The sequence below is a fragment of the Lytechinus variegatus genome, chromosome 15, assembly GCF_018143015.1.
Source record: "Lytechinus variegatus isolate NC3 chromosome 15, Lvar_3.0, whole genome shotgun sequence".
NCBI classification, from domain to species: Eukaryota; Metazoa; Echinodermata; class Echinoidea; order Temnopleuroida; family Toxopneustidae; genus Lytechinus; species Lytechinus variegatus.
This window is the reverse complement of record NC_054754.1, coordinates 15,426,757-15,453,229: the sequence shown is the minus strand read 5'-3', so window position 1 is coordinate 15,453,229 and position 26,473 is coordinate 15,426,757. Positions and strand designations below refer to the sequence as shown.

Sequence of the window (26,473 nt, the reverse complement as noted above, 5' to 3'; positions counted from 1 at the left end):
TTGAATACTAGTGCCCTTACGGTATATACATTAATAGTGAATATTACAAACCTGAAATGCCTCTCTCATCTGAAGGAGCTTTTCTTCAAATGTTTCCAGTGACCAGAAGGTCATTAGCCCCTTCTTTGTGTCATTGACCCTTATGGTGACCTCTGACCTCTGGTTCAATGTCTCCTCGTCATGCCTGCTGAACGTCTGCAGATCAAGTGCAAAATGAAATCCATGGGAGTGTTTCATAAAGCAAATAGAGATTTTTTTACTGACAAGATTTCTCTGAGCCAAGCAGATGCAAGGAATTCAGTAACTTATAACAAGTCAGTGGAAATCACTGAATTTTTGTTTCATGAAATGCTTCCCAAATCATCAACAACATAACAATGTTCAAGAGAGACTAAGTGTATCATTTGAAACCATATTTGGAAATCTGCTTTCAAAGTTTTAAAGTGTTTGAAAGACACTTTCACGTAAATTTGCCAGGTAAATTTGTTTATTTTCATTACTAAATCAATTTTGCAATTCTCTAAACATCTGCTATATTTCTTTACCACTCTAAATGAAGAGAGTACTGTGTGTGTAGAGGCTTATAGACTAAATTTCTTATAACATTGCAGCTAAACAATGTAATAATGTATATAATAATGTAACCAACAGATTCATTCATTTTTAAAGATGTTTTGGTGTATTCACAAATTAAAGGATTGGAACAAAGAAGGAAGGCCTGTTGATAAAAGAAGCAATTCCAATTATGTATTAAAACACCCAAATATTTTCATTTAAAAAAAATTATTAGAAACCAGGTTCTGAAATTATCAGAAGTTCTGTGGTCGTAAACAAATGTTTGTAATGTTGGATAATGTTTAGCTGTAGGCCTATGTATGTATTAAAACACCCAAATATTTTCATTTACAAAGAAAATAATTAGAAACCAAGTTCTGAAATTATCAGAAGTTCTGTGGTTGTAAACAAATGTTTGTAATGTATGGATCATGTTCAGCTGTTATTTAGGGAATATTGGATGGCGTTGAGTGGGATACGTAGAAATATTTTTCTTTAGCAAGTACCAATTCTACGCGACCCACGAAAATTGGTCATCCAATATTGTTATCATTATTCAGATACCCCAAAAAGCTAAACATAAATTAATAAAGCCAAAAAACAAAACAAAAAAAAGCCAGGTTTACACACCACTTTATGTCAATCCTGTAAATCACTAGCATGGTGACTGAGTATTGTCACTTAAAAAAAGAAATCTCTGTAAAGATGCGATAGCGTAAAGTACAAGCACATTTCACATTTGAATTCAATAAAGTAACGCATTCTCGCTCCTGTACCACACCTCCTGGCAACTAATACGCAATGCAATTCCATTGTGACGTACAATAGCTTCATGCGCACAATCATTTATTAACCAATGATAATCTTGCGGGTCGGGCAAAATATTCATTTCATCCAATATGGAAAATATGGGACGGTTTTCATCAGTTTTAATATTTTGACTCTTTGTAACAACATCACAAGACGTCAAAAAATATCTGCGCCTCTAAAACACTTCATCTAAATAATGATTACTCATATTTGCATTGATATGTTTTATGCACTGTATATGGTGATAATTTTTATATTAATAAATTCCGCTAATGAGGCAAAGAGAGATAAAATACTTATGTTTAAAAAGAAATTATCTTACTAAGTGTCTCTTGAGTTTGTCACTGATATTGTTAGCTTCCTGGAGCCTCATGGATAGCTGGAGCAGATCCCTCCTGCCCTGGAGCCCCTGCTCCATCCTCCCGGCTCCTTTCCTCTGCCTCCGCTCCCTCTGAGCCTCCTGCAATGTCTCCACACTCCTCAGGAGCCGCTCCTTCTCCTTCTCCAGCTCCTGCAGGATCCTGGTATGATGGGTGGTACCCTGCTCCAGGGCCCTGCGAGCCTCCCTCGTCTCCAGCTCCAGGCGTCTCCTGTTAGACTCCAGCTCCTGCTTCAACATCTATGATAGGAAATGGTAAGTGAATGAGATCAACTTATACCCCTTTCAGACTTGCCTCTTCTTATTCTCCGGCAAACTTCTCCAGCACGCATTCCTCACTTCCCCGGCAAAGAGAAAAATGTACCCTTTTGCACTGACATCTCTTCCCCGGCGAAAGTCGATGGGTGGTTTGCTCGGGCGGAAGTGTAAATGAAAGCGTGCGGTGTTTTTAATTTAAATTTCCGTACTATTCTCTTAATAATTGCAGATACCTAATTAATTTAATCAGTGAAGTTTTGGAGATGACAGCAGGTAGACACTTCTCAGCAGCTGCTGCGGATCAGCTCACTCAACACATCCATGCAGTATTAGAACGAAATGAATATTGTACACATTGCTACTTACCGATTACAAAAAAGGTGTAAAAAAATTACAACACACTCTAGAAATATTAGAAGCAAAACAAAAAAAGAATAAAGTATTTTGATAACTCAAGCGCATTTTCAGCATGTAAGTAATGCTTTTATAATAATAAATATCGAAAGTGAAAAAACAAATTGTATGTTTGAGGGTATTTAAGTTTTTTAACTCTAAGGAATGATCTAATCGCTCATAAAGCGTGGCCTTCTACATTTAGCCATGGAAATAATAGCTACATGTAGCTAGCCCGCGGAATCTCAGTTCAGGGGATTTTGGGGAGGGGAAAAATGACCTCTAACGTCATTAAAGACGAGAACTTCTCCGGTTTGCTTTCATACTGGCTGTTTCACTGGCGAACTTCGCCGGGGAAGAGTTTCACCGGCAAGTTCTCCACCTCTAGAGGTGGAGAAGTTCGCCGGTGAAGTTCTCCTGTGTACATTTCATACTGGACACTTTCCCCTTTGCTGGCAAACTTCGCTGGCAAAGTTCGCCAGGGAAAAGCGCAATACGAAAGGGGTATTAATGTTCTGTTGCACTCACAAAACAAGCAAGAGGGAGGGATGGTGGAAAGTAATACATCACAGGTACAAACCTTGTTTTCTTGTTGTAATTCATCAACTCTGTTATCCGTCCTCTGTCGAAGACTCTCCTCTTTCTTATGACCCATCATTGACATATTTTTCTGAAATAAATATTTAAACGAATAAATATTTAAGAGATAACATTCAGAGTAGGCCAAGTTTAATGAATTATAATATGTCCAACTGGCACATCCTTATAATGTCATGAATTTGTCTGAGCAACTTTGAATCATTTTCAAACTTGAAATAGGTAACACATGTATCTTGGCGTACATGTATTAACCCTATCTTAACTGGGCTATTTCGGACCAGTATATACCGAGGAGGGGGGGGGGGGGTCAATTTGACCCCCCACTTAGATCTCGGTCGCTGATTGCGCGATCGCCGCGAAAATTTGCACTGTCAAATCTGTACAAATGAAATATTGTATAATTCAAACAATAAAAAATAAAAGAATTAGTGAGTGAGAGACATCATCGATTCTCTCATTTGCTCGTGAATGAATTGTGCATATAACTATTCTGTGAAAAACAAGCAAGACTTTAAGATGTCATAACTTTCTTATTTTACTTCCGATTTTGATGAAGTTTTCAGCATTATGCTTGTCTGATTTTTCTCTATTGATTAAAAATCAACATTTTTTCGGAGGTGGACTTGACCTTTAAGGCCAGAGTCAGATAGAATTACCATAACAGGTTCACTATCAGCCAATCAAATTGAATGACTGGAGAAGCTTTAAATTGTTATTGCAAAATTTTCGCTATAAGTTTTATGAAACGGGGTCAATGTCTTTAGACTTACAAGTTCATTTTCCAGCTCTTTGATTTTTCTTTCATAATTTCTCCTCTGTGTTTCAAGTTCCTTTTGAGCTGCTTTCTGTAAAGGAATATATTAAATACAAACAAAAAATCTTTAAAAGGGTTGATGTACGCAAATAAAAAGGATGCAATTTACAGAGTTTCTTCCTCTTCTTCATTTTCCTCTCCTTCTTCTTCCCCTTTTCTTCTTCTGAATATATATCAATACATTTAACCATCATTATACAATTATACTTCTACTGCTACTACTACTACTACTACTACTACTACTACTACTACTACTACTACTACTACTACTACTACTACTCCTACTACTACTACTACTACTACTACTACTACTACTACTACTACTACTACTACTACTACTACTACTACTACTACTACTACTACTATGACTACTACTCTTCCTACTTCTACTACTACTACAACTACTACTACTACTACTACTATGACTACTACTCTTCCTACTACTACGACTACTAGTACTACTACTACTACTACTACTACTACTACTACTACTACTACTACTACTACTACTACTACTACTACTTCTACTACTTCTACTACTACTACTACTACTACTACTACTACTACTACTACTACTACTACTTCTACTACTTCTACTACTACTACTACTACTACTACTACTACTACTACTACTACTACTACTACATGAACTACTACATGTATACTACTACTACTACAACTTCTACGACTACAACTTCTAGGACTACTACTACTACTGCTACTACTACTACTACTATTACTACTACTACTACTACTACTACTACTACTACTATTACGACTACTGCTACTTCTACTACTACTTCAAATACTACTACTAACAATATAATTCTCATTACCATCATGTCTGTTATCATGACCATGTTATTGTAATAAGAATGACCAACCTTTGCTTCTTCAATACCCTTCAACATCTCTTTCTGTGTCTGTAGTCTGGCTTCTTCCTTCTCCGATTGTAATCTACCCAATCAAAGCGAGATATTGAATGAAAAATGAATTGAAATAACATACAAGCATGAGTGGATCAGTACACTTTGTGAGCATAAGGTAACTATGGAACTTTGCTTTATGTGATAAGACTACCTTCTACATAATGCTTACTATTCATACAAATGCACAAATAAAACTGTGCATTATTTGTTTTATGGGTTAGTGGTATGTTGGACAAAAATAGCATTTTTGTCAGCTAGATATGGTCCACAAATGATGAATCCTTTGTAGACCCCTCTAGTTATAAAGTGGAGTTTCCATAACGTTGGTCCTAATCATCTACATTAGTTTTCATGAGAAATGACGTACTAATGAAATATTTACGTGTACCTGATAGCATGTTTACAGTGAATTGTAAAAAACATTATACAAGCTATGCTTTTGAGTGAATCTCCCATTTCCACAGATAGCTTTTTTCTATTTGAATTATGTATCATAATTTATCTACAAAATGCACCACATTTTGTATATATCTTTATACGTTAATTCTCATTGATGTTTTTGAATATAATTGTAATGACACTAATTTGTATCGTAAATATTTGTTATAAATGAATGAAAATGATTTGTATATATCTTTATGTCATTTCTGTTGGAAATAAATCTGAATCTGAATAATATCAAATAAAATGAAATCTCACCTTGATCCTTGTGCATTTGCAAGCTCGTTCCTGGCAAACTCAAAGTCAACATTGACCTTTGACCTCCTTCCTTTGTGACGTACTTCTTTAGGATCGTTGTAACGGAAATAATAGTTGCCAACAACTACCCGATCTCCCTAAAACACAGTCAGAATAAAAAAGGAGAAGGGGGGGGGAACATTTTTTTAAAATAGATATGGTAAAACTTTCATTTGAATCACTACATTTTCATGCACAGGGTTACCACAGAAATTTGGTACAGAATTTCATGACTTTTCAATGACTAAATTGCTGCTTTCCATGACTTCCTGTAGAATTTGGGATGTCAGAAAAATGGGGATAATGGAAATCGTGAACACCAATTAACATAGCAGAGTAAGATCACAGAGTATGAGAGTTGCGAGACATGACAAACAGGAAAGCTGCCATAGCCAAGAGTAGGGACAGTGATTTTCCGTTTCAAAAAATTGCCTTTTCCGTTTCAAATTCCGTTTCCCCCTAGACTTTGTACACACGGAAAAGTGATAATTCTGTTTACCCATCCAGTAGCAATAACACAAGTTCACGCTCGCGCTGGTCGAAATTTGGATCTGTCACTGTACCAACAACGCAGTAGAATCCGCTGTAATCGGATCTATGCGTGCAAAAAAAATATTTTGATACATGAATACATCCTCACCTTTCACATTTCTAGCATTATTTAACTGTTGAATGAACTTTTATAGATAATTTTGGGGGGTTTTGGACATCGTTTCGAGCAGTCAACGATTTCATTCTATCTGCCATTTTGGATTTCAAGATCGTGCTGTACATTTTCAAACGTAGAGGGCAGCAAAACACGACCTGCAAGTGAATGTTTTGGATACGGCCAATCGACCGTAACCTGCCAGAGCGGCCGGGAAGGACCGGGACGAGGGGTACGATCGGGTGTGAAGGAGTGAAGAGCAGTCACGATGTGTTGATTTTGTTGTGATTGTGGTAAAGTGAAATCGTGTTTTGTGAGGTTTTGTGGCCATTTAATATTCGTATTTTGTTGAGATTTTGGAGCAATTTATGTTGCTGTTCTGTGTATTTTGAGGAAAAATATGTTTTCCGTGATTTTCCTTTTGAACTGCCACTTTCCGTTTCAAAAGGCCATTTCCGTGAATTCCGTCTGTTTTCCGCGATCGCGGAAAATCACTGTCCCTACAAGAGGTATTGCAATTCAATGACTTTTTCCATGGCTTTTCACAAATTTTCCAAATTCCCTGACTTTCCATGACCACAAAGTTTTCCAGGATTTTCCATGACTGTGGGAACCTTGCATGCACTCTATGAAAGCCAAGCAAAAATTATTTGCTCAATCAAGTAAATAAACCATATCTGTTCATGCATGAATGCACATGATTCCTAATTTTGCAATAAATCAAAGGGAAAGCATTGTCTTCAGGCAAAAGGAGAAAAAAAGTGGGGAAGAGAGAGAAAAAGAAAGAGAAAATCAACGTGGAAAAGGAAACTTGAAAGGAATAGGGGGAACGAGAGAGAAAACAAGTGGAATGCCTCTGGCCGTCTCACCTGCATCACGCGATTCAACATAGCAGCAGTGCTGACTTTGAAAACTACTATAACTCACACAAGGTTTTCAGTGATACTTGGTTACTCTTATTTCCACGTTTTATGAATTAGACCAATACACTTACAGAGATAGAATGGTAAATACAAATACTCCCAAGGCGGCCAAAGTTCACTGATCTCACATGACCTTTGACCTTGATCATGTGACCTGAAACTTGCACAGGATATTCAGTGATACTTGATTACTCTTTATGTCCAAGTGTCAAAAGTCAGATCAATAAACTTGCAAAGTTATGATGGTAATTCAACAGATACCCCCATTATGGCCAAAGTTCATTGACCTTTGACCCTAGTCATGTGACCTAAAATGTGGCCATAATGTTCAGTGATACTTGATTACTCATATGTCCAAGTTTTATGAACTAGACCAACATACTATCAAAGTTATGATGGTAATTCAACAAATACCCCCAATTCGGCCAAAGTTCATTGACCCTAAATGACCTTTGACCTTGATCATGTGACCTGAAACTTGCACAGGATGTTCAGTGATACTTGATTACTATTATGTCCAAGTTTCATGAATGAGATCCAAAAACTTTTAAAGTTTTTATTGCAATTCGACAGATACCCCCAAATCGGCCAAAGTTCATTGACCCTAAATGACCTTTGACCTTGGTCATGTGACGTGAAACTCATGCAGGATGTTTGGTGATACTTGATTAACCTTATGTCCAAGTTTAATGAACTTGGTCCATATATTTTCCAAGTTATGATGACATTTCAAAAACTTACCCTCAGGTTAAGATTTTGATGTTGATTCCCCCAACATGGTCTAAGTTCATTGACCCTAAATGACCTTTGACCTTGGTCATGTGACATGAAACTCTAATAGGATCTTCAGTAATACTTGATTAACCTTATGGCAAAGTTTCATGAACTATGCCCATATACTTTCTAAGTTATGATGTCATTTCAAAAACTTAACCTCAGGTTAAGATTTGATGTTGACGCCGCCGCCGTCGCCGTCGGAAAAGCGGCGCCTATAGTCTCACTCTGCTATGCAGGTGAGACAAAAATTGTGGTTGAAATAAGGAGGTATTACAGATGGAGAGAGGGTATGAAACAACACATTAAAACGTACATGTAGGTACATAATGAGGGAAAGTACACTAAAAACTGGCTTTGTGTTGTGGACTGGACAGAGGCAAGAACAGGCAGAACATCAGAAGTATGAAATTTGAACTGAATTATGAAAATAATAATAATGATATACAGCATTTATGAGGTGCAGATTATCTAGTAGCCTATTCAATGGTATACAAATAATGAATGTTTATGAGTGCAATGGACAGAATACTTCATGAGGTGAAAGATGAAAAGATCCATTCAACAAGTTAATTTTTATGTCCATTGCACGAATGAAGGAACATTCATTACTTGGTTTATCTGACACTTAAAACTAGATAATTTTTCATAGGAAATTTATCAGTTTCGATGCAAAATATGATCATGCAGTGTGAGATCGGTCTGACAATTGTCGCGTATAATGCCATATAATGCCAATCGTATGGATTCAAAATTGCATGATGAATGGATCCTAAATTGCACGGTCGATGACGTCATTGCAAAATGGTCCGAATGATCGATATCAAACAACCAATCAAATGCCAAGGATCTATCTAGGTGTCATATAACACACTATACATTACACTGGCTTTAATCATTAGAGAAATTATTGAATGGTAAAGGTGTCAAGGATATAATGTGCATAATGTTTATTATTATAATTACAATAAGTACTCACATGATGCAACCGTCTTGATCTATGTATCCTGTCTCCGTTCACATATGTCTCTGCATCATCCACAGGCCTCACAGTCACATATGAACCATTGTTCACAATCAAGCTATGATAAGAATAATGAGAGTAAGCTTGACTCCAGACTAGATACGATAAAATTTGCTTTCAGTTGTAAATACTACATTCAATTTCTCTACAAATATACCCCCAGCTCATCAAATTTCACAATTCTGTAGACTATCCAAGGCCCAAATTTCAATTGACAACCAAGCCTTAGTTTAGGCCGGTAGTAACTGAATATGGTCACAATAATCTGGGTTTTTTTCTTATTGAAAGATAAATGTTCTTTTACTTTTTACAAATTGGGCAACACAATCTAATCTGATTGGAGGAATTACAAACCCATAAACCATGAAAAGGGATTAGTTTGCCAATGGGCTTACACTTTGGGATGTTTGTGTAGGACTAGAGTCACTCCAGTGAAACCAACTCAAAACCAAAAGCAGATATGCCATTCAAATTAATGTAATACATGTGGTTGGTTTGGAGTCAGTTTCATTGGTGTAAACTAATAATAACATATTCAATAAACAAAACATCTGAAATATTCACAATCAAAATCATCAAACATAACATTCATATGAGGAAAAAAATGGCCTTCACCAATATGATTGTAAAAATAGGCAATATTTGACACTTGATTGGAATGTATTAAGAGTGTTAATATTCCTTATAGTACTTGGCAGTCTATTCCACATAACTGGGGCCACATAGCTAAAAGCCTGATCTCCATAATGCTTGGTCCTGCTACGCGGAATCACAAGGGTGGTAGATGTGGAAGATGTGGAAGATCGTAGAATCGAAGAATAGTATAAACCTTTTTTAACCTGTAGTATAAACCTTTTTTAGATAGAATAGATTCCATAACTGTTGCTTCGTCGACCATTGCTCCTCGATAAATTCCACACACTAATAAAATGACTCACTTTAGAAACTTGGATTTAAATAAATACCTTACCCTAAACCTTTTTTTTTTCATGTCAAGTATTTACACGGTCATTTTCGTGGTGCACTTTGGATTATTGTTTTCAAAGTTAATTTTCTACAGATACCCCATTTTGGGTGCCTAGATATGTATTTCTCCTTGCCGAAATTAAGTGCACTGCGAGAGTGACCCTTTAATTTTAATTCAAATTCCTATGTTAATACTGTATATTGTTTATTGTCTTGTAATTGTTTTTTATCCGTAATTAATGTTCATTTCAGTTTGTACTGCGAGACATGATGTTTTTAATAAAATACATTTATCTATCTATCTTATATAATACCTATTGCAACCCTAACCCTACATCTTCGACAAAATAAAACCTGGAGCAATTGTCGCAGGAGTGAATGTCATGTCACTGATAAATAAGGCACAGATATGAAAAGATCTGGAACCTCTCTCACCAATGATCTTCTTCAACGAGGGCACTGTTCAGATGGATGCCGTTGGGGGCGCTCTGGCTGGTGCGACCAATGTGCGTTTCACCGTCCTTGAGGACATAGAGTAGAACCTCGGAAAGTTGCGGATCTTCGTTGAGGTTGACAAGGTTAGGTAATGTGTTGTCTATCTTGAAAGCAGATTCCAATTTCTGGTTTCGAAGAGAGCAAGAGGGTACGTTCATGATGACCCGGCTTCATGCGATTTGAGATCAATAACTAGACCTAACAACTCATTCAACTGGGAAATAGCAATGGTTTAGCTCAAAATAGGAAAGAAACAGTATTTACAATAGGATTGTGCAGTTGTTCGAAATAAAAAGGAAAATCACATCGAAAAAAGACCCCATAATGGTAAAAAAAGATATTCTTTCCTCCAAATTCAGAATGATTGAGAGGTATGACTAACAAAGTGTGGGATTCTATGAGAAACAATGACATGCAGGAACCTGCCATTGATCAAGTTTCATAAAACAAGGGCCGATGTCCTAAAGAGCTACAACTATTGCAACATTGTCATTATGGCAACTACCATGGTAACAGGACTCATCAGCCAATCACAATCAAGGTTTCAATGGAAGTTACCACAATGACAAAGTTACCACAGTTGTAAGTCTGTCAGTCCAGAGACCCATTGCAAGGACCTATCAGCAATGGTTGATTAGTTTGCTATCTCTCTTCAAAGTTGATTTCAATTTCTGATATCAGAGAGAACAAAAAGAGTGCACATTAATGCCAGCCCAGTTGAAATGAAACTAAGGATCAATTACAAATCCAAGGATTCTAAAACAAATTTGCTCTAGTCATGGCCAATAACATTTATAATTGAAGCCTTACTTTTAAACATACATTGCATGTACAAACACCTGATGGTCAGTTAGTTGAATCCTGTCAAAATTAATCATGTGATCATTATCACTACTTGGCCTGTTGCATAAAAAAAGGAATTCAAAACAAATAATACAAAAATGAAAATATCACCTGGAGGATGTTTCAAAATATTTTTCTTAATTGATGAATGACTTTACGCACAACTGCTAACGCTTTCTTTCGTAAAATGATCCCTATGTGCTATGACTTAGCACCCAAGAACATGTTCCAGTTGTGCGTAACCTTATGAAAACCTTTATGAAACACCAATCTGGGGGGTGTTTCACAAAGATTTAAGTATGACTTAAGTCGCAAGTAAATGCCGACATGTACAGGATATGCAACGCGCGATCTTGTTGATAGATACACATTAGAGCGGGTCCTCATAACACGATCTGACCAATACGGTCTTGCCTTTCATACCGTACACAACTCGGTATTTAAGTGTGACTCTCAGTCATACTTAAATCTTTGTGAAACACCCCCCTGGACACTTTTTACGATTTCCTTTCTTTCTCACCTCTTTCTGCTGTGTTTCGATTTTCTTCCTCTTTGTTTCTTCTTCTCTCACTCTCTCCTTCCATGCCTCCTCCATTTCTGTCATCCTCCTGTGGGACTCTGTCAGTTTCTCCTTCAGTCCTTCCATTTCTTCATTCTTCTTCCTCTCCTCATCGCTCTGTCTCCTTCCTCTGGTGGTGTATCCCATGGACTTGAGCTTTTCAATCTCGGTCCTCAGCTCTAAAAATGACAGAAAAATCATCAAAATTTGGGGTTTGATTTTTTGAGATAATAACCACATTTACCCAAAATTATCAGGTCTGTATAATGCAATGAAACCACTGTGTACCGTTCATTTTATTGTGTCATTTCAAAATTTTCCTCTTTTTCATTTGATTTTTCAGTTTTTAAAAGTGTAAACTAAGCTTCTTTGATCATGTGTTGATGACACTTATTTCCTTATGCAATATTCATAACAAACTTAGTTTCCTGACTGTGCACAGTCAAAATTTATGCCTCCACCAGTGCAAGATCTGAATTATATTCCACACTTGATGTCAGATATCAATAATGTTGTTGCTCATATTAAGCTGAAAACATACAATCTACATAACCAAGTGCTTACAGCTTTATCATTACCCCGGTCATCAGATTCAAGCAGTCATTCCCGCAAACCAATGTATGCACATCCTCCACTCGCTGAGGAGAATTCCTGCCAGTCTTTAAAAACCCAGCCAGATATTTAAAAAACAAACATTCTTATAAACAATCTTACAAACAAACTGTAAAACCAATCACCACCCTTTGTATTACACAGTGAAGACTTTGTCATAACCACACTTAGTGTCTCGTTCAGTTCTACCTCTTATAAGCCTGGCATTTGGGTCCTCGTTGACCTTGGCGACGTTGATGATAGAGCGTGCCTGCTTGGCGTATCTGAGCGTGCTCAGTGTTTCTTCGCTATGTGTGCTGGCAGGGCTAACAGTGGCTATCATGGCAGTCTTGGCATTCCCTCCTAAACTCTCTCGTAACAACCTGTGAGGAGAGAAAGCAAAGCATAGAGAAAATGAACAAGGACACTTTTAAATAAAGCTTAGGGATTAATAATAGGGCTGATTGTTATGACTGATAAACACAATATTCAATGCAATCAATCGTAGAAATCACTTCCACGATCAATCACTAAGCTTTATGTTACAGACCCCGGATGTAAGTTTCTCCATTAAGACAGGGTCGTGTATCTTCACCCTGGACCCCGTAACATAAAGCTTTGTAATTGATCATAAGGCTGATATCTATGATTGATACAGGCCCCTTATGTATCAGTCTCTCCATTAGACAGGGTCATGTATCTTCAACCCTGGACCCCGTAACATAAAGCTTTGTAATTGATCATAAGGCTGATATCTATGATTGATACAGGCCCCTGATGTATCAGTCTCTCCATTAAGACAGGGTCGTGTATCTTCAACCCTGGACCCCGTAACATAAAGCTTTGTAATTGATCATAAGGCTGATAGCTAAAATTTATCATATACAATAGTCAATGCAATCAATCATAGAAAATAGCCCAACAATCAATCGCTAAGCTTTAGGATACAGGGCCCTGGTCATGCTTGCAGTCCTAAATTCTTTATTTAAATTCAAATAGGAATCTATGTTTTACACTCATTTGGTCTGTTTTCAGATTAGTGATGATTTTATGACTTGTTGTTTGATTTTTGTTAGAAAAAAAAAAAATTAATATATGAATTTGAATATTTACATGAAATCTTCTTTAATAGCCTCCCCAAAAAGAAACTTTGTGCTGCAACAATTCATGATTTATTTCCTTCAAGTCTCACACAATGTCCGAGACCAACTTCAAAGCACCTTAGTGCATGGTTCTGAAATCAGCCAATGTACTCACAGTTACAGTCTCCCAAGCTTCCATGTGGAAACAAAACTGAGGACGACAAGAACACTCTTGTCGAAACGTCGAGATTGGGTGGTCCTTTCAGGACCAACACTTGCCCAAGAAAGATACATGGTGTACCGTGAAACCTACTAGACTATTCTTCTTCGCCATGGAAACCTTCGGGAGTTATAACAAAACAAAGCTTCCTACAATCAGTCAGAAAACACACACTTACCATGTGAGAACACTGTCTCTATAAGGTATGAAGACCTTCTTCTTTGGATTGAGAGATTTGTCAGAGAGCCCTGAAATGACCTTGCCCAATGTCATCAGTGAACGGTTGATGTTAGCCCCTTCCTGTTGAGAAATACATGATATTATAGGGGTGCTCAGGGTGTTCTTCATATGCTTTACATATGATGTCTTCAGTGGCCCGTTGCAGAAAGAGTTGCGTTTAAACGCAAGTCAAAAAATCAATCGCAAGTCCCAAATGCGCACTTGGTTGATTGGTTGAAAATCAAGTTGCGATTGATTACAACTCTTTCTGCAACGGGCCCCAGAACATGTAATTTGAACTAGAGAAATATAAACAAAACAAGATTATAAGCCAGTTGCACACACTGCGCTATATGACTACACCCTTATTTCAAACCAATTGCATTTTGCATTGAATCTTCAAGGAAGTAAACTTATCTTATTAGAATGCCAAAATTCAAAATTCTGCTTTACTGCAAACCATGTGGTCGGGGTAAAATCCAATCATCTTAAGATCAAAGTTGAAAGAAAGATTCCTATGACGGCACTATAATTTGGAATTAAATTTGATATTATTCCTGTAGGGAGGCTCACAATAGATTGGAATATGTATCTGATATTCATACTATTATTTGGTATTTAGACTGTTAATATTCATAGGTTGGAATGTTTTGGGGTTCGGAACGTTAGTTACTTCGCTGTAATTTTGCAGTGGGTCGACAAAGGGTCACAAACAAACAAAACAACAAGGCTGCACCCACACACACACAGGGATTATAAAGTCACTGGCTGATAAATTGAAGCAAGAAAATTGAGAAACCTTGCTCAGTACTATTATTCCACAGATCTGCTTGCTGATTGAAGGTTTGAAATATAGTATTAGTATCATGTGACAGCTTTGATATATAGACATATATAAGGAAATATAACCTTAAAAGGAGGGGATAATTGTAGTATTTAAGGGCAATGAAATGCCTATGCATTTCTATATTTTAACTGTCCACCAGCCTTTGCTGAAAAATCCTTAGTGGTCACTGGTAAACAAATATCCCCCTAAAATGTAACGGATAGCCCTACTGATATGTGACACAATCTGGGAGTTAGACCAATAATATCATATCAAATAGCGATAAAGATTGAAAATGGGGTGTTGTACCTTTAGCCGGTCACCTGTGGTGTTTGTAGCCGCACAACGTTCACTTCCTGCTAGGTCAATGATGTTGATCTTTGAGGTCACACTGTGGATGTGTTCTTCACCATCGAATAACTCTTTCTGAAGTTCATAAAACATGTCGTGATTGAATTTATTTTTCAGTTACAGCGAAGTCATAGTACACATTCATTTTCATGTGTGTATGAAATATAGTTCCAAAAAGGGTACAAGTGACATACATGTAGCTGAATAACATACCACAAAAACATCAGTTAGGGAATTTGATCCCCTTAAATTTTTCAATCTAATGATCTACATACATGTAGTTAAATAACATACCACAAAAAAAAAAAATAATCAATTAGGGAATTTGACCACCTTGAATTTCACACAATATATGTTTTTCCTCATCTCTCTTTTTCAATCTAATAATCTACATTTTTAAAAGTACAATTTGAACACTACATCTCTCCTTACATGCTTTTTCATAAACGTAATTACAAATGATACCATAAAATATACGTAACACTGATATGACAACTAGTAAACCACATCTTATTATATACCTTTGTTTTTGTCATCATGATGACGAAGACCGAATGGGAACGACTAGACTTGTCGTTCATGCCTGTAGCAGCAGTGGCTCGTTGCTTGTTACCCAATTCAATCCAGGAGTGAATATCAGCATAGGAATTAGCTTTAAACCTATACCACAGGATTACAAAAAAATATGATACGGTAAGTACAAAGTTTGACCGAGGAAAAATATCTTAAATGCTCCTGTGGCATTGTTTTGAATATAAAGTTTGTCCAACAAAACAAATTAGAAATTTTCAATAGTTTATCATAAAATAATCACAATTATGATTGATTAATGACATACATGTATAGAACAGCATTGTCACATCTTTCCTCTGGGGTATATCATGTGATACACATGCGTCAGAATGAGAAAAAAATGATACCAAGATGTAATTTTGAAGACAATATCTGAATTAAAAATAGATAAAGCACATGTCTCCAAACTTCCATAATATCTGTTCTTTATACGACACCTATCAAAGAAAATGACCAAGGAATTAAAAAATTCTGGGCCCCGTCTACGATTGATCCAATCAACCACAACTATGGAAAGCCAGCAACATAAACATCTAAAACGCATAATTGTTCAAAATGTTTTCTAGATATGAGGTATATTCATACATTCATAGTTTTCTTGAGAATTCATTGTGCTCTTCTTTTTTTAAAAGAAGACATTGTACTAGCTTCCTGAAGAAAATATCATGATGTTGGTTGATTGATTTCCATATACTTGAGGTGGATCGGATCAACCGTACACCTTGGGTCAGTATTCTGAGGTCATTTTATCTTTAAAATATTTCATTTTCATCTATTGAAATGAAATTGGTATTCTTAGATGACATTTTATCTCTCAGATAAAATTTAAAATTTTATCTTGCGTATAAATTTTATATCTTGCGTATCTATATGATACACGGCAGAGCAGTGCCTGTGCAATAAAAGTGCATTTCTCATTCGATATTGATTCAAAAATAGGTGTGTCTTACAGCTCAATGAAGATAAAATTGTTCTCAAAATACCAGTTTGGGGGAATTTTAAGGGAATTTTATTTTATCTGAGATAAAATGGATCTCAGAAGACCACCCATGTTCTCTAAAACAATGCTTGACTTTCCCACAATTATATTTCAAACAATGTTTTACAGGCTAGCTGATGGACTTATCAAATACTTTGTTTTGTTGATGTTCAGCCATGCATAAAGCCTCATCTTAACCATGTCATGGGTTTGCCAGGCTATCAGTGAAAATGCACTTGTTTAAAATGGCATTATGGGTGTAGTTTTCAAATCATGGGAAAATTTGTTTAAGGTTGAGATTCCATCCAAAATAAAAATGATGGGAATCAACTTTGCAGGCTATGCAGCGATGGAGGCTCGTATCAACGACCATTTTTCTAATGCAAGATTTTAATCAAGTACGGTAGTCACATTGCAGATCCTTAATACATAGTAGCAAGCGAGCCTTACACACATAAAGAAAATACTCACGTAGACAGTCCCTCCACATATGGACCCTGGGTAGGATGTTCCCGAACTTTAAGCTAGAATTTGAAAAAAAATTGAAGTGGAAAATATCAATCAATTTCTTGATGTGAAGCTTTATCATCATACCCTATTTGAATCTGAATACAAATTTGTATAATAGATCTTACCTGCCATGAAGAGGGCCATGAACACTTTTGATAATAAAATATTGGAATATATTTTATAATTTAATTCATACTTCTGCAGGAAACAAGCAGTCATCACGACAATGGTTTGAAGAAAAAAAAAAAATGCGAGACATCTGTCCATATTGTGCACTGCATTAAACAGGTGGAGTGACTGAAGGGCAGCTCAAACTAAAGCTATGGTAGATGCACTTTGTATCCACTGGAAAAAGTGCTATACATGTATGAATATAGCTGAACTGTAATTATTATTATTAACAGACAACAAGTGAGCATATAACAAATTAAATTGCTCTATGTAGTGCTTTAATACCATATCAGAAGTCTCTGAGCGCACTACGGCTAACAAATATTGGAGTCTGTAGAGTACACTGGCTATTATACAAATAATGCTTGCTGCCGAGTGCGTTAGTGGAAATGCAGAGCACACAAAGTTTCTTTAGATAGGTGCCGCACTGTGCACAAGACGCTAGCGGCGAGTGCCCAGTGCGCACCATCTGAAGAAACCGAGCTTTCTCTGCATTTACTTTAAGGCACGACAGAGCAAGTGCATTTTTGTTTTTTTTAAAATAGCAACACAGAAACAAATTCTTAAAAAGTTACAGTACAGTTTTGTTGGACTTCTCCCGGGACTTCTACCGCACTTGTTTGCTTGAGCATGCAATGTCAATTTTTGGTGCGCACCTTTTGCACTGCCATGCATCATCATGACAATGCCATGCAATGCACCAAAAAAGTTGGATGTCATGTGACGCGTATTGGCCAATCGCGATGCTTGAAATAATACACCTATTTTATAATGCACCCTATTACATGCTCTCCAATTCAAGGAATGAATTCCTGCAAGGTCCCTATTTACCTCTCCTGGGTCGAGCGCAACATGAATTGAATTTTTTTAAGAGTAGGATGTGAACCACCAACCCTCTGATTCAGAAAAGGGTGCCAGAACCACTACACCATGACACTTCCACTACTACTCACTGTGATCTTTTTCGGAGTCGACTTATCCCACTTCTCCGTCTTCTCCACGGCAGGGGCAAGGAGGTCATGGATCTTCTCGTTGTAGATTTCAAAGAAGCTGACCTCCACCTTGAAGGAGACCTTGGTCTCCTGGGGATCCTCCACCCTCCTGTAGAGATCCCTGCAGAACCTGGGGATGATCCCCTTCTCCTCGCTGGAGCCCATGATCCTAGGGGTATAAACATGTATATATATTTTGATGATCGAAATAAATATACGTGTAGAGGTTGTATTTATGCAGGGAGTCAATCATCTTTTCTTTCTCATGAAGATACCTATTCTTGAATAAAAGAAATACTAATGCTTTGAAAATGTTCTCTTATAAATGATTCAATTAAAAAAAATCTAAATACAGTATTCTTAATACTAAAATAACAAGATGTGGTGTATTCATGATTGTTCCTTTTAAAGGTCAAGTCCACCCCCCAAAAAATGTTGATTTGAATCAATAGAGAAAAATCAGACAAGCACAATGATAAAAATTTCATCAAGATCGGATGTAAAATAAAAAAGTTATGACATTTCAAAGCTGTGCTTATTTTCAACAAAATAGTTATATGAACGAGCCAGTTACATCCAAATGAGAGAGTTGATGACATCACTCACTCACTATTTCTTTTGTAATTTATTATATGAAATATGAAATATTTTTATTTTCTCGTCATTTTCATGTGGAATGAAGTTTCATTCCTCCCTGAACACATGGAATTCCATTATTTTAACATTTTGTGCTTTAGGCAAGGAGGTCCTAATCGTCAAATTCGTAAAAATTGAAATATTGTATAATTCAAACAATAAAAAACAAAAGAAATAGTGAGTGAGTGACATACTGACATCATCGACTCTCTCATTTGGATGTAACTGGCTCGTTCATATAACTATTTTGTTGCAAATAAGCGAAACTTTAAAATGCCATAACTTTCTTATTTTACATCTGATTTTGATGAAATTTTCAGTGTTATGTTTGTTAAATTGTTCTCTTTTTATTCAAATCAAGTTTTTGTTGGGGTGGACTTGTCCTTTAACAGTTTCATTATTTTTAGATCAATGAATAAGTAATCATTTCGTTTTTGAAGCTTTGGTATTAAGGTATTCAATTTTATATCATTTCTCAATTATCACTTTCCTTGAAAAAGTAAATATATTAAATAAATATTTAAAAAAAGTATATAAAATGCAAAAATTATTACAAAGAAGTAAAAAGACTATCAAATTATTTATTTCACTCAATTCTGGACTATTGCTTCACTTTGGGTGTGTCTATACTTCCACTTTTCAGGCTATAATAAGCAGCTACCTATGTGATTAGTCCAAAACACGATCGCATCCATGCTTACTTTCATTTAAACAACGTTTCAGAATGCCGACCGTAAACTTACAAAAAGCATAAACAGCACTCCCAGAACCATGTTTGCGATCGGCGTTCTGAAATGATGTTTGAAAATGCTGATTCTGGTTCTGCGATAGAAGCATAAAGACACCCTTTGAAAAGTGAACTAGATGGGTGATTGACCGCACAGAGTTAAATCTATTGTATGCCTCCATTGCTAGATGAATAACATGTTACACATCTTTAATATTATTATCAATATTATCTTCAATTTTATAATCAATCAAGCTCACGTGTATGACTTCCCTGAGCCCGTCTGTCCATACGCAAAGAGACAGGTGTTGTAGCCTTCAAAGGCGCTATGCAAGAGTGGTTGACCGACCGCCCTGTAGACCGCTTCTTGACCAGAGAAGTTTGCACTTGTCCTGTCCACTGACCAAAAGCAATGGTCATAGCAGAAGTGGCTGGACTGGCCATACCGCGAAGACATCTGAACCTCGTTGCCGTCCATGCCTATGACGCACTTTACATCACGGTCAGCTTTTTCTCTGCAGGAGAAGACAAAATGAATTGAGCAAAATACACATTTATAACATTACATGTTGTTTAACAACTTGGAAATATATTAAAGTACATTTTTCGCGATAAATTGGCCGCTTGAAAATTTTTGACCACATCGCTCACTGACTTTTTACTTTCACTTCTCGCGCAACTTTTGAGACCAAATTGTGACCCCCGGGAACGCGGTTCCGAAATTACTCAACATTTCATAAGTGCATGCAGACCCAAAATTACTCAAAAATATGAATTTGTGTACAAATCCAATTCAAATAGTGTTTATTTCCAAAATTCATAAATGTATTCATTATTTTTCCTTTTACTACTAAAATCAATTAATTTTATCTTTTTTATGGTCAAAATAAAGTCCCCAACAATTTCCATTGAAAAAACAATAACAAAAAAAGTCGAAAAAAAATAAATACAAAAGAAATTTAGAAAAAAATATAATACATCAGAAAATAAATGTGATGCTGAAATTTTTGAAAAATAAATTTGATCAGATGCCTATCTAGAGTATGTGAACCAAAAATTAGCATTTTAGGGGCATTATTTTATTAATTAGAGCAAACTTATGACTTTAAGCATAATGACCAATGAGATTTTTCACAGAATTTGATATTATAAATTTGTAGATCATGCCATGGGTAACGCGCGTGCCAATTTTCGTCGCAATCATGCTATCGACGGCCGAGATCTGAATCAGCCCCCCCCCTCGTCTTCTTAGGAATCGAAATAGCCCAGTCTATTTAGGGTTAAGTGGGTCATCATATTCCTAACCCATTATACATATACATGAAAGACAACAATGCTCACTATCACAGTATGTTACTTTAATCCAAATTTACAAGCCTGCTGAAACACTATGACTCTCTCTCTCTCACAAGAGGTAAACAAAAGGGAGATTACAATGTAGATCTCATTGGATTTTTTCATGCAATGAGTCAAGACAAATTACCCACAAATCGGCAAAATTGATTATACACATCCTGTACATGCTTCAATAATCTTAATACTGTACAGCACTTCAGGATGAATTGGTATATGCACAGTTCATAGAAAGATTACTGTATATAATCTATTATTTTCAGAAAAAAAAAACCCTGACATTTTTAAACATTCTGCTAGAATGAAAATAGACTTGTTGATGAGCTCAAACTTGAAAAAAAATGGGAAAATTTTAGGGTGGTCCTGCATTGCCGAGTAAAATCTCAAAATATTCCAAGATCCCTAACCTGTCGTTGAAGGGTCTCACTCTGACACCGACGGTAACACTAAATCCATGATCCCCGCTACTGCTAACATCGCTGTCATTGGAGCTTGCACTATTTGAAGCCCGTCTTGGGGTGCCTATCTCTACCTTGCTGTAGCAGTCTGGTGTGCTTTGAGCAGTGTCAATCGATCTTGGTGGCCTGAAAATAGCAAAAAAACAAAACAAAACCTCTTTATCAATGATTTTTTTTTAGAATAATATTTTTGTGTTCCTTTGTTATTTTGTTTGCCCCCACCCCTTAACTTGTGCATCTTGAGCACCTCCAATAAGATGGATATGGCACCTAATATATTATTTTTATTATCATTATTAAAAAAGGGGTGGACTGGGTCAAATCATATTCAGAATTATTCTGGATTCTTTACCTTTATTTTTTCAACTGAATGAAATCAAACTTACAAGTACCTAATCATCTAATATTAAGACTGCATTAGTTGACCTTCAAAGTTTAATATCAGTAATAGCGTATGTTGAACTTCAAGCAATCATTGGAGACTATCAATACAAAAATGTGTTAGAAACCTCTCAAGCAGATTTCATTCCCCCCCCTATTTTTTTCTTTTTTGACAAAAACCTATGAACTATGAATATTATAAAAGTGACAACTGAAAAAAAAGAACAGGTGAAAATTTGGTATACCGGTATTGTACAACAGATATTTTTGGTGCATAAATTTGCATTAATTCATATCAAATTAACATATACTTTTTAAAATGAATTTTTTACAGGCTTGTCATTTATCTTTTCAAAATTTTGTCAAATCTTGGGGTGGTCATCATGGCCTCCCGCTTCCTCAGTCCTCAACACCTCCAAATATTGTACACTGTAATCCAGCATTAGCCTTTCAAAAATCTTAGCATGATGATACACTAGATATTTATCTAAAAAAATACAGTTTATATAAACTAGATGTGTCCCCTGATTTCAGCTTACCTTGTAGGAGTTTTAAATTGGTGGAATGGGCTGGAGCTCACATGATGTTGTGAAGGGCGCCGGCTAACCGATGGGCTGGCACCTGTCTGGTTAGATGGTCTTCTGTTCTCTTTGGTCCTGGTGGGTGTTGTCCACTGCGAAACTTGTCTTTTAGGGGTTGGCAAGTTTTCGTTGGACTGGCGATCAGAGAGCACTCTCTTTGATGACCTTACTGGTCCAAACATGATGAAGGGACTATTGTGTGGTCAATCCTGAAAAAAGGCAAGCGTACACATTAAATGTCACTAATCGTTTATCCCAAAGTCCTCCATCAGGAAGTGTTACTTGTAGCAAGCGAGAGTGTTGGTATATTATTTATGATTTGGGGTTTGGGTTTTGGGAGGGCAATTTGTAGTTTGATTTTGAAGGTTTCAGAGCTTTTTGAAGTGACTATTTCTTTTGTGAGGTTGTTTCAATGGGTGATTGTTTCAGAGAAGTGATAGTGCTCGTGTATATACCAATGTGTTTGGTGTGTGTTGAGGTGATTGACTGTGCTGGCTTGTGTTATTTGTGACATGAGTTTGCCATGCCGAATGGTAAATGGCTCTTTTCAAATTCCAGGCGCGTTACTCTACTAAGTACTTGCACTTTGCAGTCACAAGTCACAACTCACCACTACAATCACCTTTTATCTTCCCCGTTTTAACACTATGCCTATCGCCCAATATACCCAATAAAATAACTGGTTGACATCCTTCGACTTGACAGATGACACAAAATACTAGATTTGACTTTTACCCACTTCGCCCGTGCATTCTTACCAAAGAGGTCAATACAAAATTGACCTCATAGGCGACAATAGCGGATATTCTTGGTGCATGAACCCGCGTAACACACAGTGATGGCGACAAGGCTTGTCGCGGGGTGAGCTGTCTAACGACGTTAGTGATTTCATTTCTGTTTTTTTTTTTTTTAACAATACTGTATGGTAGGGGCCTGGGGGTCCTAAAACTATGCACCATTCATCGGGCATGGCCATGCAGTTTTTAATGGCAAATGCACACTCTGTGTGGAAAAGTGACTGCAGAAAGACGAACAATTGATCCTATTCAATTTTTTCTACAGACGCTGCAGCAGCGTTCTCGCCAGTGTATAATACGCATGGTTCAAATACCATGCGTGCGGAAATGCAGACCAAGTGGAACCATGCGTAAAATGTCAGCGACATGCGTGGAAAAATTAAATGGAAATATTCAGAAAAAAATAATACACTCCATGAACTCATCTTAGTGATATCAACTTCATTTATCGGGTTGCGCCGAAGTCCCACCAACTTAAGACCACTTACAGGCCTACTACGGCTAGGAAAGTGGCAAGGCGCCCAGCTAGCTCGCAGCTGCTATTGCGGGCATATGACGGCACGGTACGGTCGTTCCGTTGCCTATTCCCCCGTCTGCCCCACACATCACACCGGCTATGCTCCATGACCTACCGGTAGCTGCGCTTACTGATATGATGGGAGTGGAACTTGGAATAAATGCATTGTATATACAAGGAACATGTACTTGTACTGTGTTTGTCATTTATCCCGCCCTCTATACACACAATGAACGAATAGCAAAGGAGTTGTACTGTGTTTGTCATTTTATCCCGCCCTCTCTGCACACAATGAACGAATAGCAAAGGAGTTTGAGAACTGTGCGTGACCGCTATGGTGCATGGATGTTAGGCCTGGGACGATTGTCATTTTTACCATTCAATTATTTCCTGAAAAAATAATCGAATGATTCGATTGTTCGTCGGGAATCAGGTCTTTTAAGTCACAATAGTTGACCTACTTTATGGTGACCCCCCCCCATGAAGAAATCTCCATCAAAGCCACATGTTTAGAATAAATGAAAGTAGGACCTTTTTCCCCTTCTCCATGATATTTATATCAAAAGAAAGTACATGAAATGAGATTAAAACTTTCAGTTTATTGTTCCAATGAAAATCCTTCCTAAATCCATGCTGGTACTCTGGTATTATGCATGCATCCCTCCAAGTGCCACACCCCTGCATATGAATGAATCAGCCCAGATCAGCCGAGTCTGTAACAACTCATTCATGAACTATTCTTTGAGACTGACCCCAGGTGGAGCATTTCTTGAACAATTTCATCCCTTGCCCACACCATGTCCCCGCCCCCACTTGTGGCACTGCCCACCGTTCTACACATGTATTTCAAAAAAATATTTTGCAAAATATTTAATTTGAAATACCTTTTAAAATTAAGATTTTTTATCATTTGAACCTACATGTATAACTGGGTCTATTTTTGGAGACTAGTCGAGAAAGTACCGGTGAAGACGGGCGCATGTTGGAATGTAGTTTTCATTGTGTGAGGGGGATAGAAAAAAGGTTGCATTATTGTTTTGAAACATGAAAGGAATTCTCCGGCTCCCACCCTTATCTTTCTCTCTCCCTCACACACACACAGATGGGGGAGGGGTCAATTCATTTCTGAAGTCATGACCTCTCCTGATAAGGGAACCACGTGCCTTCTTCTTTGTTTCCCCAAAAGTTTCATTGGCTATCCGAAGGTCCAATCAGCTCAAGTGAGCTTGGTTGTGTGTTTTCTTATTGTTTTGTGCACGCAGACAATGAACTCATTTTGTGTATCGAGGGCAAGGTTGGGTGGGATTAAAAAAAATTCGGAGTGCTTTCATGTTGGTGTGTAACTGTGAATGTAATACAATCATTGATTATTTTTGAAAAATTATCTCGGTAACATAATTTTTAAACCTGCATGAAGTGTCATCATTGTTTTCTTGTCATTTTGTTATTATTACTTGGGTATTCGAGTTCTCCCAATGTCATAATCGGGATCTGCCGAACATTCGATTAGTGTAAATTTTGCTAATCGATTGGTGATTGGCGGCATGCCAATCGAACCATTCGATCAATCGATGTTTACTCCCAGGCCTAGCATTTATGTGCATTTGTGTGGGCTAAAAATATGCCACAATGGGGCTTCCTCAGCGTCTCTATTTGATGAAAAGGCCGTCGCTTCCGCGCCCCCCAGGAGTGGCAGCAGAGTCCCCAACATGGGTGAATTTTTTTCTGGCGAGAACGCTGATGGGGAATACATTTCAGGGAATACATTTCAGGCCCATATATGCATTTGTGTGTGTGGCTGTGCGCTGATAAAGTTGGTTTCTTACGTAACTAGATCTAGGTATCAGTTTGAGCCAAAATGAAACGTTTTTTTTTTCCCTTTTTCTTTCTTTCCTTCCATCTTCCTTTCAATCAATTCTTTTTATCTTTCTTTAGAATCTACATTCTTTCTTTCTGTAGAACTTTCTTTCGTTCAATTTTCTTCCTTGTCTGTTTCTCATTCCTTTCATCCGTACTTTCCTATCCTGTAATTCTTCTTCCCATTAATTTTTTACCCCCTTTCCTCCTTCCTTTATTTTCCCCTTTTATTTTTCATTTCTTTTTCTTTCTTTCCTTTTTCCTATCTTCCTTTGCCTGTTCTTTTATTGATTTTTTTGCTTAGTCTCAAGTTTTTCCCATTCACTTCATCTTCCTTTTTATTTCTTTCATTCTTATTTATTTTCCCCTTCCTTTCATCCCTTCTTTCTTTTTTTATAGTCTTTTACTTTACTTCCTTTCTTTTTTACTTCACTTTTTTTCTACATGTACCCTTTTCCTGACGTTTCTTTCATCATCTCTTTTTTCCCTTTCATTTGTTCTCTTTTTTCTTTCCTTTTTTTAATCTTTATTTTCTTTATTTTGGTCATGATGGAAAAACTAAAAATATAATTACATTTAGTCATTTACAAAACAATTCTCCCCTCCTGATACAGTTTTGATGCACAAACTTAGTTGAGAGTGTGGCACCAAGCAGAGTTAGAACACACACAAGTACAGGTTTGTGGGACTGAGCTGCAATTAATTTATCTTTTGGCGCACTTCAGTCGGGATCTGTCAACAAACAATTAATCATTCATCGTCCATTCTAATTTGAAATTAAGTACTTTTATTTAAAAAAATATTATTTAATATTTCTTACCGGAACCACCACAATGAAATTGAATAATTTCACCCAGTAAATGTCAGACTTTGTATCAATTCTGAGACTGCAGCACACAAAACAAGTTTTCGAAAAGCGAGCAAAAATAGGAACAGCTGATTGGCC

At 36.9% G+C, this 26,473-nt stretch overlaps 1 protein-coding gene across 3 annotated transcripts in view; it reads right to left on the bottom strand.

Moving 5' to 3' along the window:
- LOC121428583 (kinesin-like protein KIF14) overlaps window positions 1-26,445 on the bottom strand; it is a 73,550-nt gene extending 47,105 nt beyond the window's left edge. For all 3 annotated transcript variants that reach the window (XM_041625308.1, XM_041625309.1, XM_041625310.1), the window contains exons 1-19: window positions 26,348-26,445; window positions 22,315-22,565; window positions 21,344-21,520; window positions 19,844-20,098; window positions 18,182-18,389; window positions 17,019-17,071; window positions 15,517-15,655; window positions 14,954-15,070; window positions 13,778-13,899; window positions 12,508-12,680; window positions 11,668-11,885; window positions 10,245-10,429; window positions 8,799-8,901; window positions 5,438-5,574; window positions 4,694-4,766; window positions 3,766-3,840; window positions 2,976-3,065; window positions 1,688-1,984; window positions 52-195 (exon numbers count right to left, since the gene is read on the bottom strand). In XM_041625308.1, the coding sequence (XP_041481242.1) occupies window positions 52-195; window positions 1,688-1,984; window positions 2,976-3,065; window positions 3,766-3,840; window positions 4,694-4,766; window positions 5,438-5,574; window positions 8,799-8,901; window positions 10,245-10,429; window positions 11,668-11,885; window positions 12,508-12,680; window positions 13,778-13,899; window positions 14,954-15,070; window positions 15,517-15,655; window positions 17,019-17,071; window positions 18,182-18,389; window positions 19,844-20,098; window positions 21,344-21,520; window positions 22,315-22,538 (2,790 nt within the window). In that variant the 5' untranslated portion in view covers window positions 22,539-22,565; window positions 26,348-26,445. The remainder of the gene's footprint in view (window positions 1-51; window positions 196-1,687; window positions 1,985-2,975; window positions 3,066-3,765; window positions 3,841-4,693; window positions 4,767-5,437; window positions 5,575-8,798; window positions 8,902-10,244; window positions 10,430-11,667; window positions 11,886-12,507; window positions 12,681-13,777; window positions 13,900-14,953; window positions 15,071-15,516; window positions 15,656-17,018; window positions 17,072-18,181; window positions 18,390-19,843; window positions 20,099-21,343; window positions 21,521-22,314; window positions 22,566-26,347) is intronic.
- Between the last annotated feature and the right edge of the window lie 28 nt (window positions 26,446-26,473).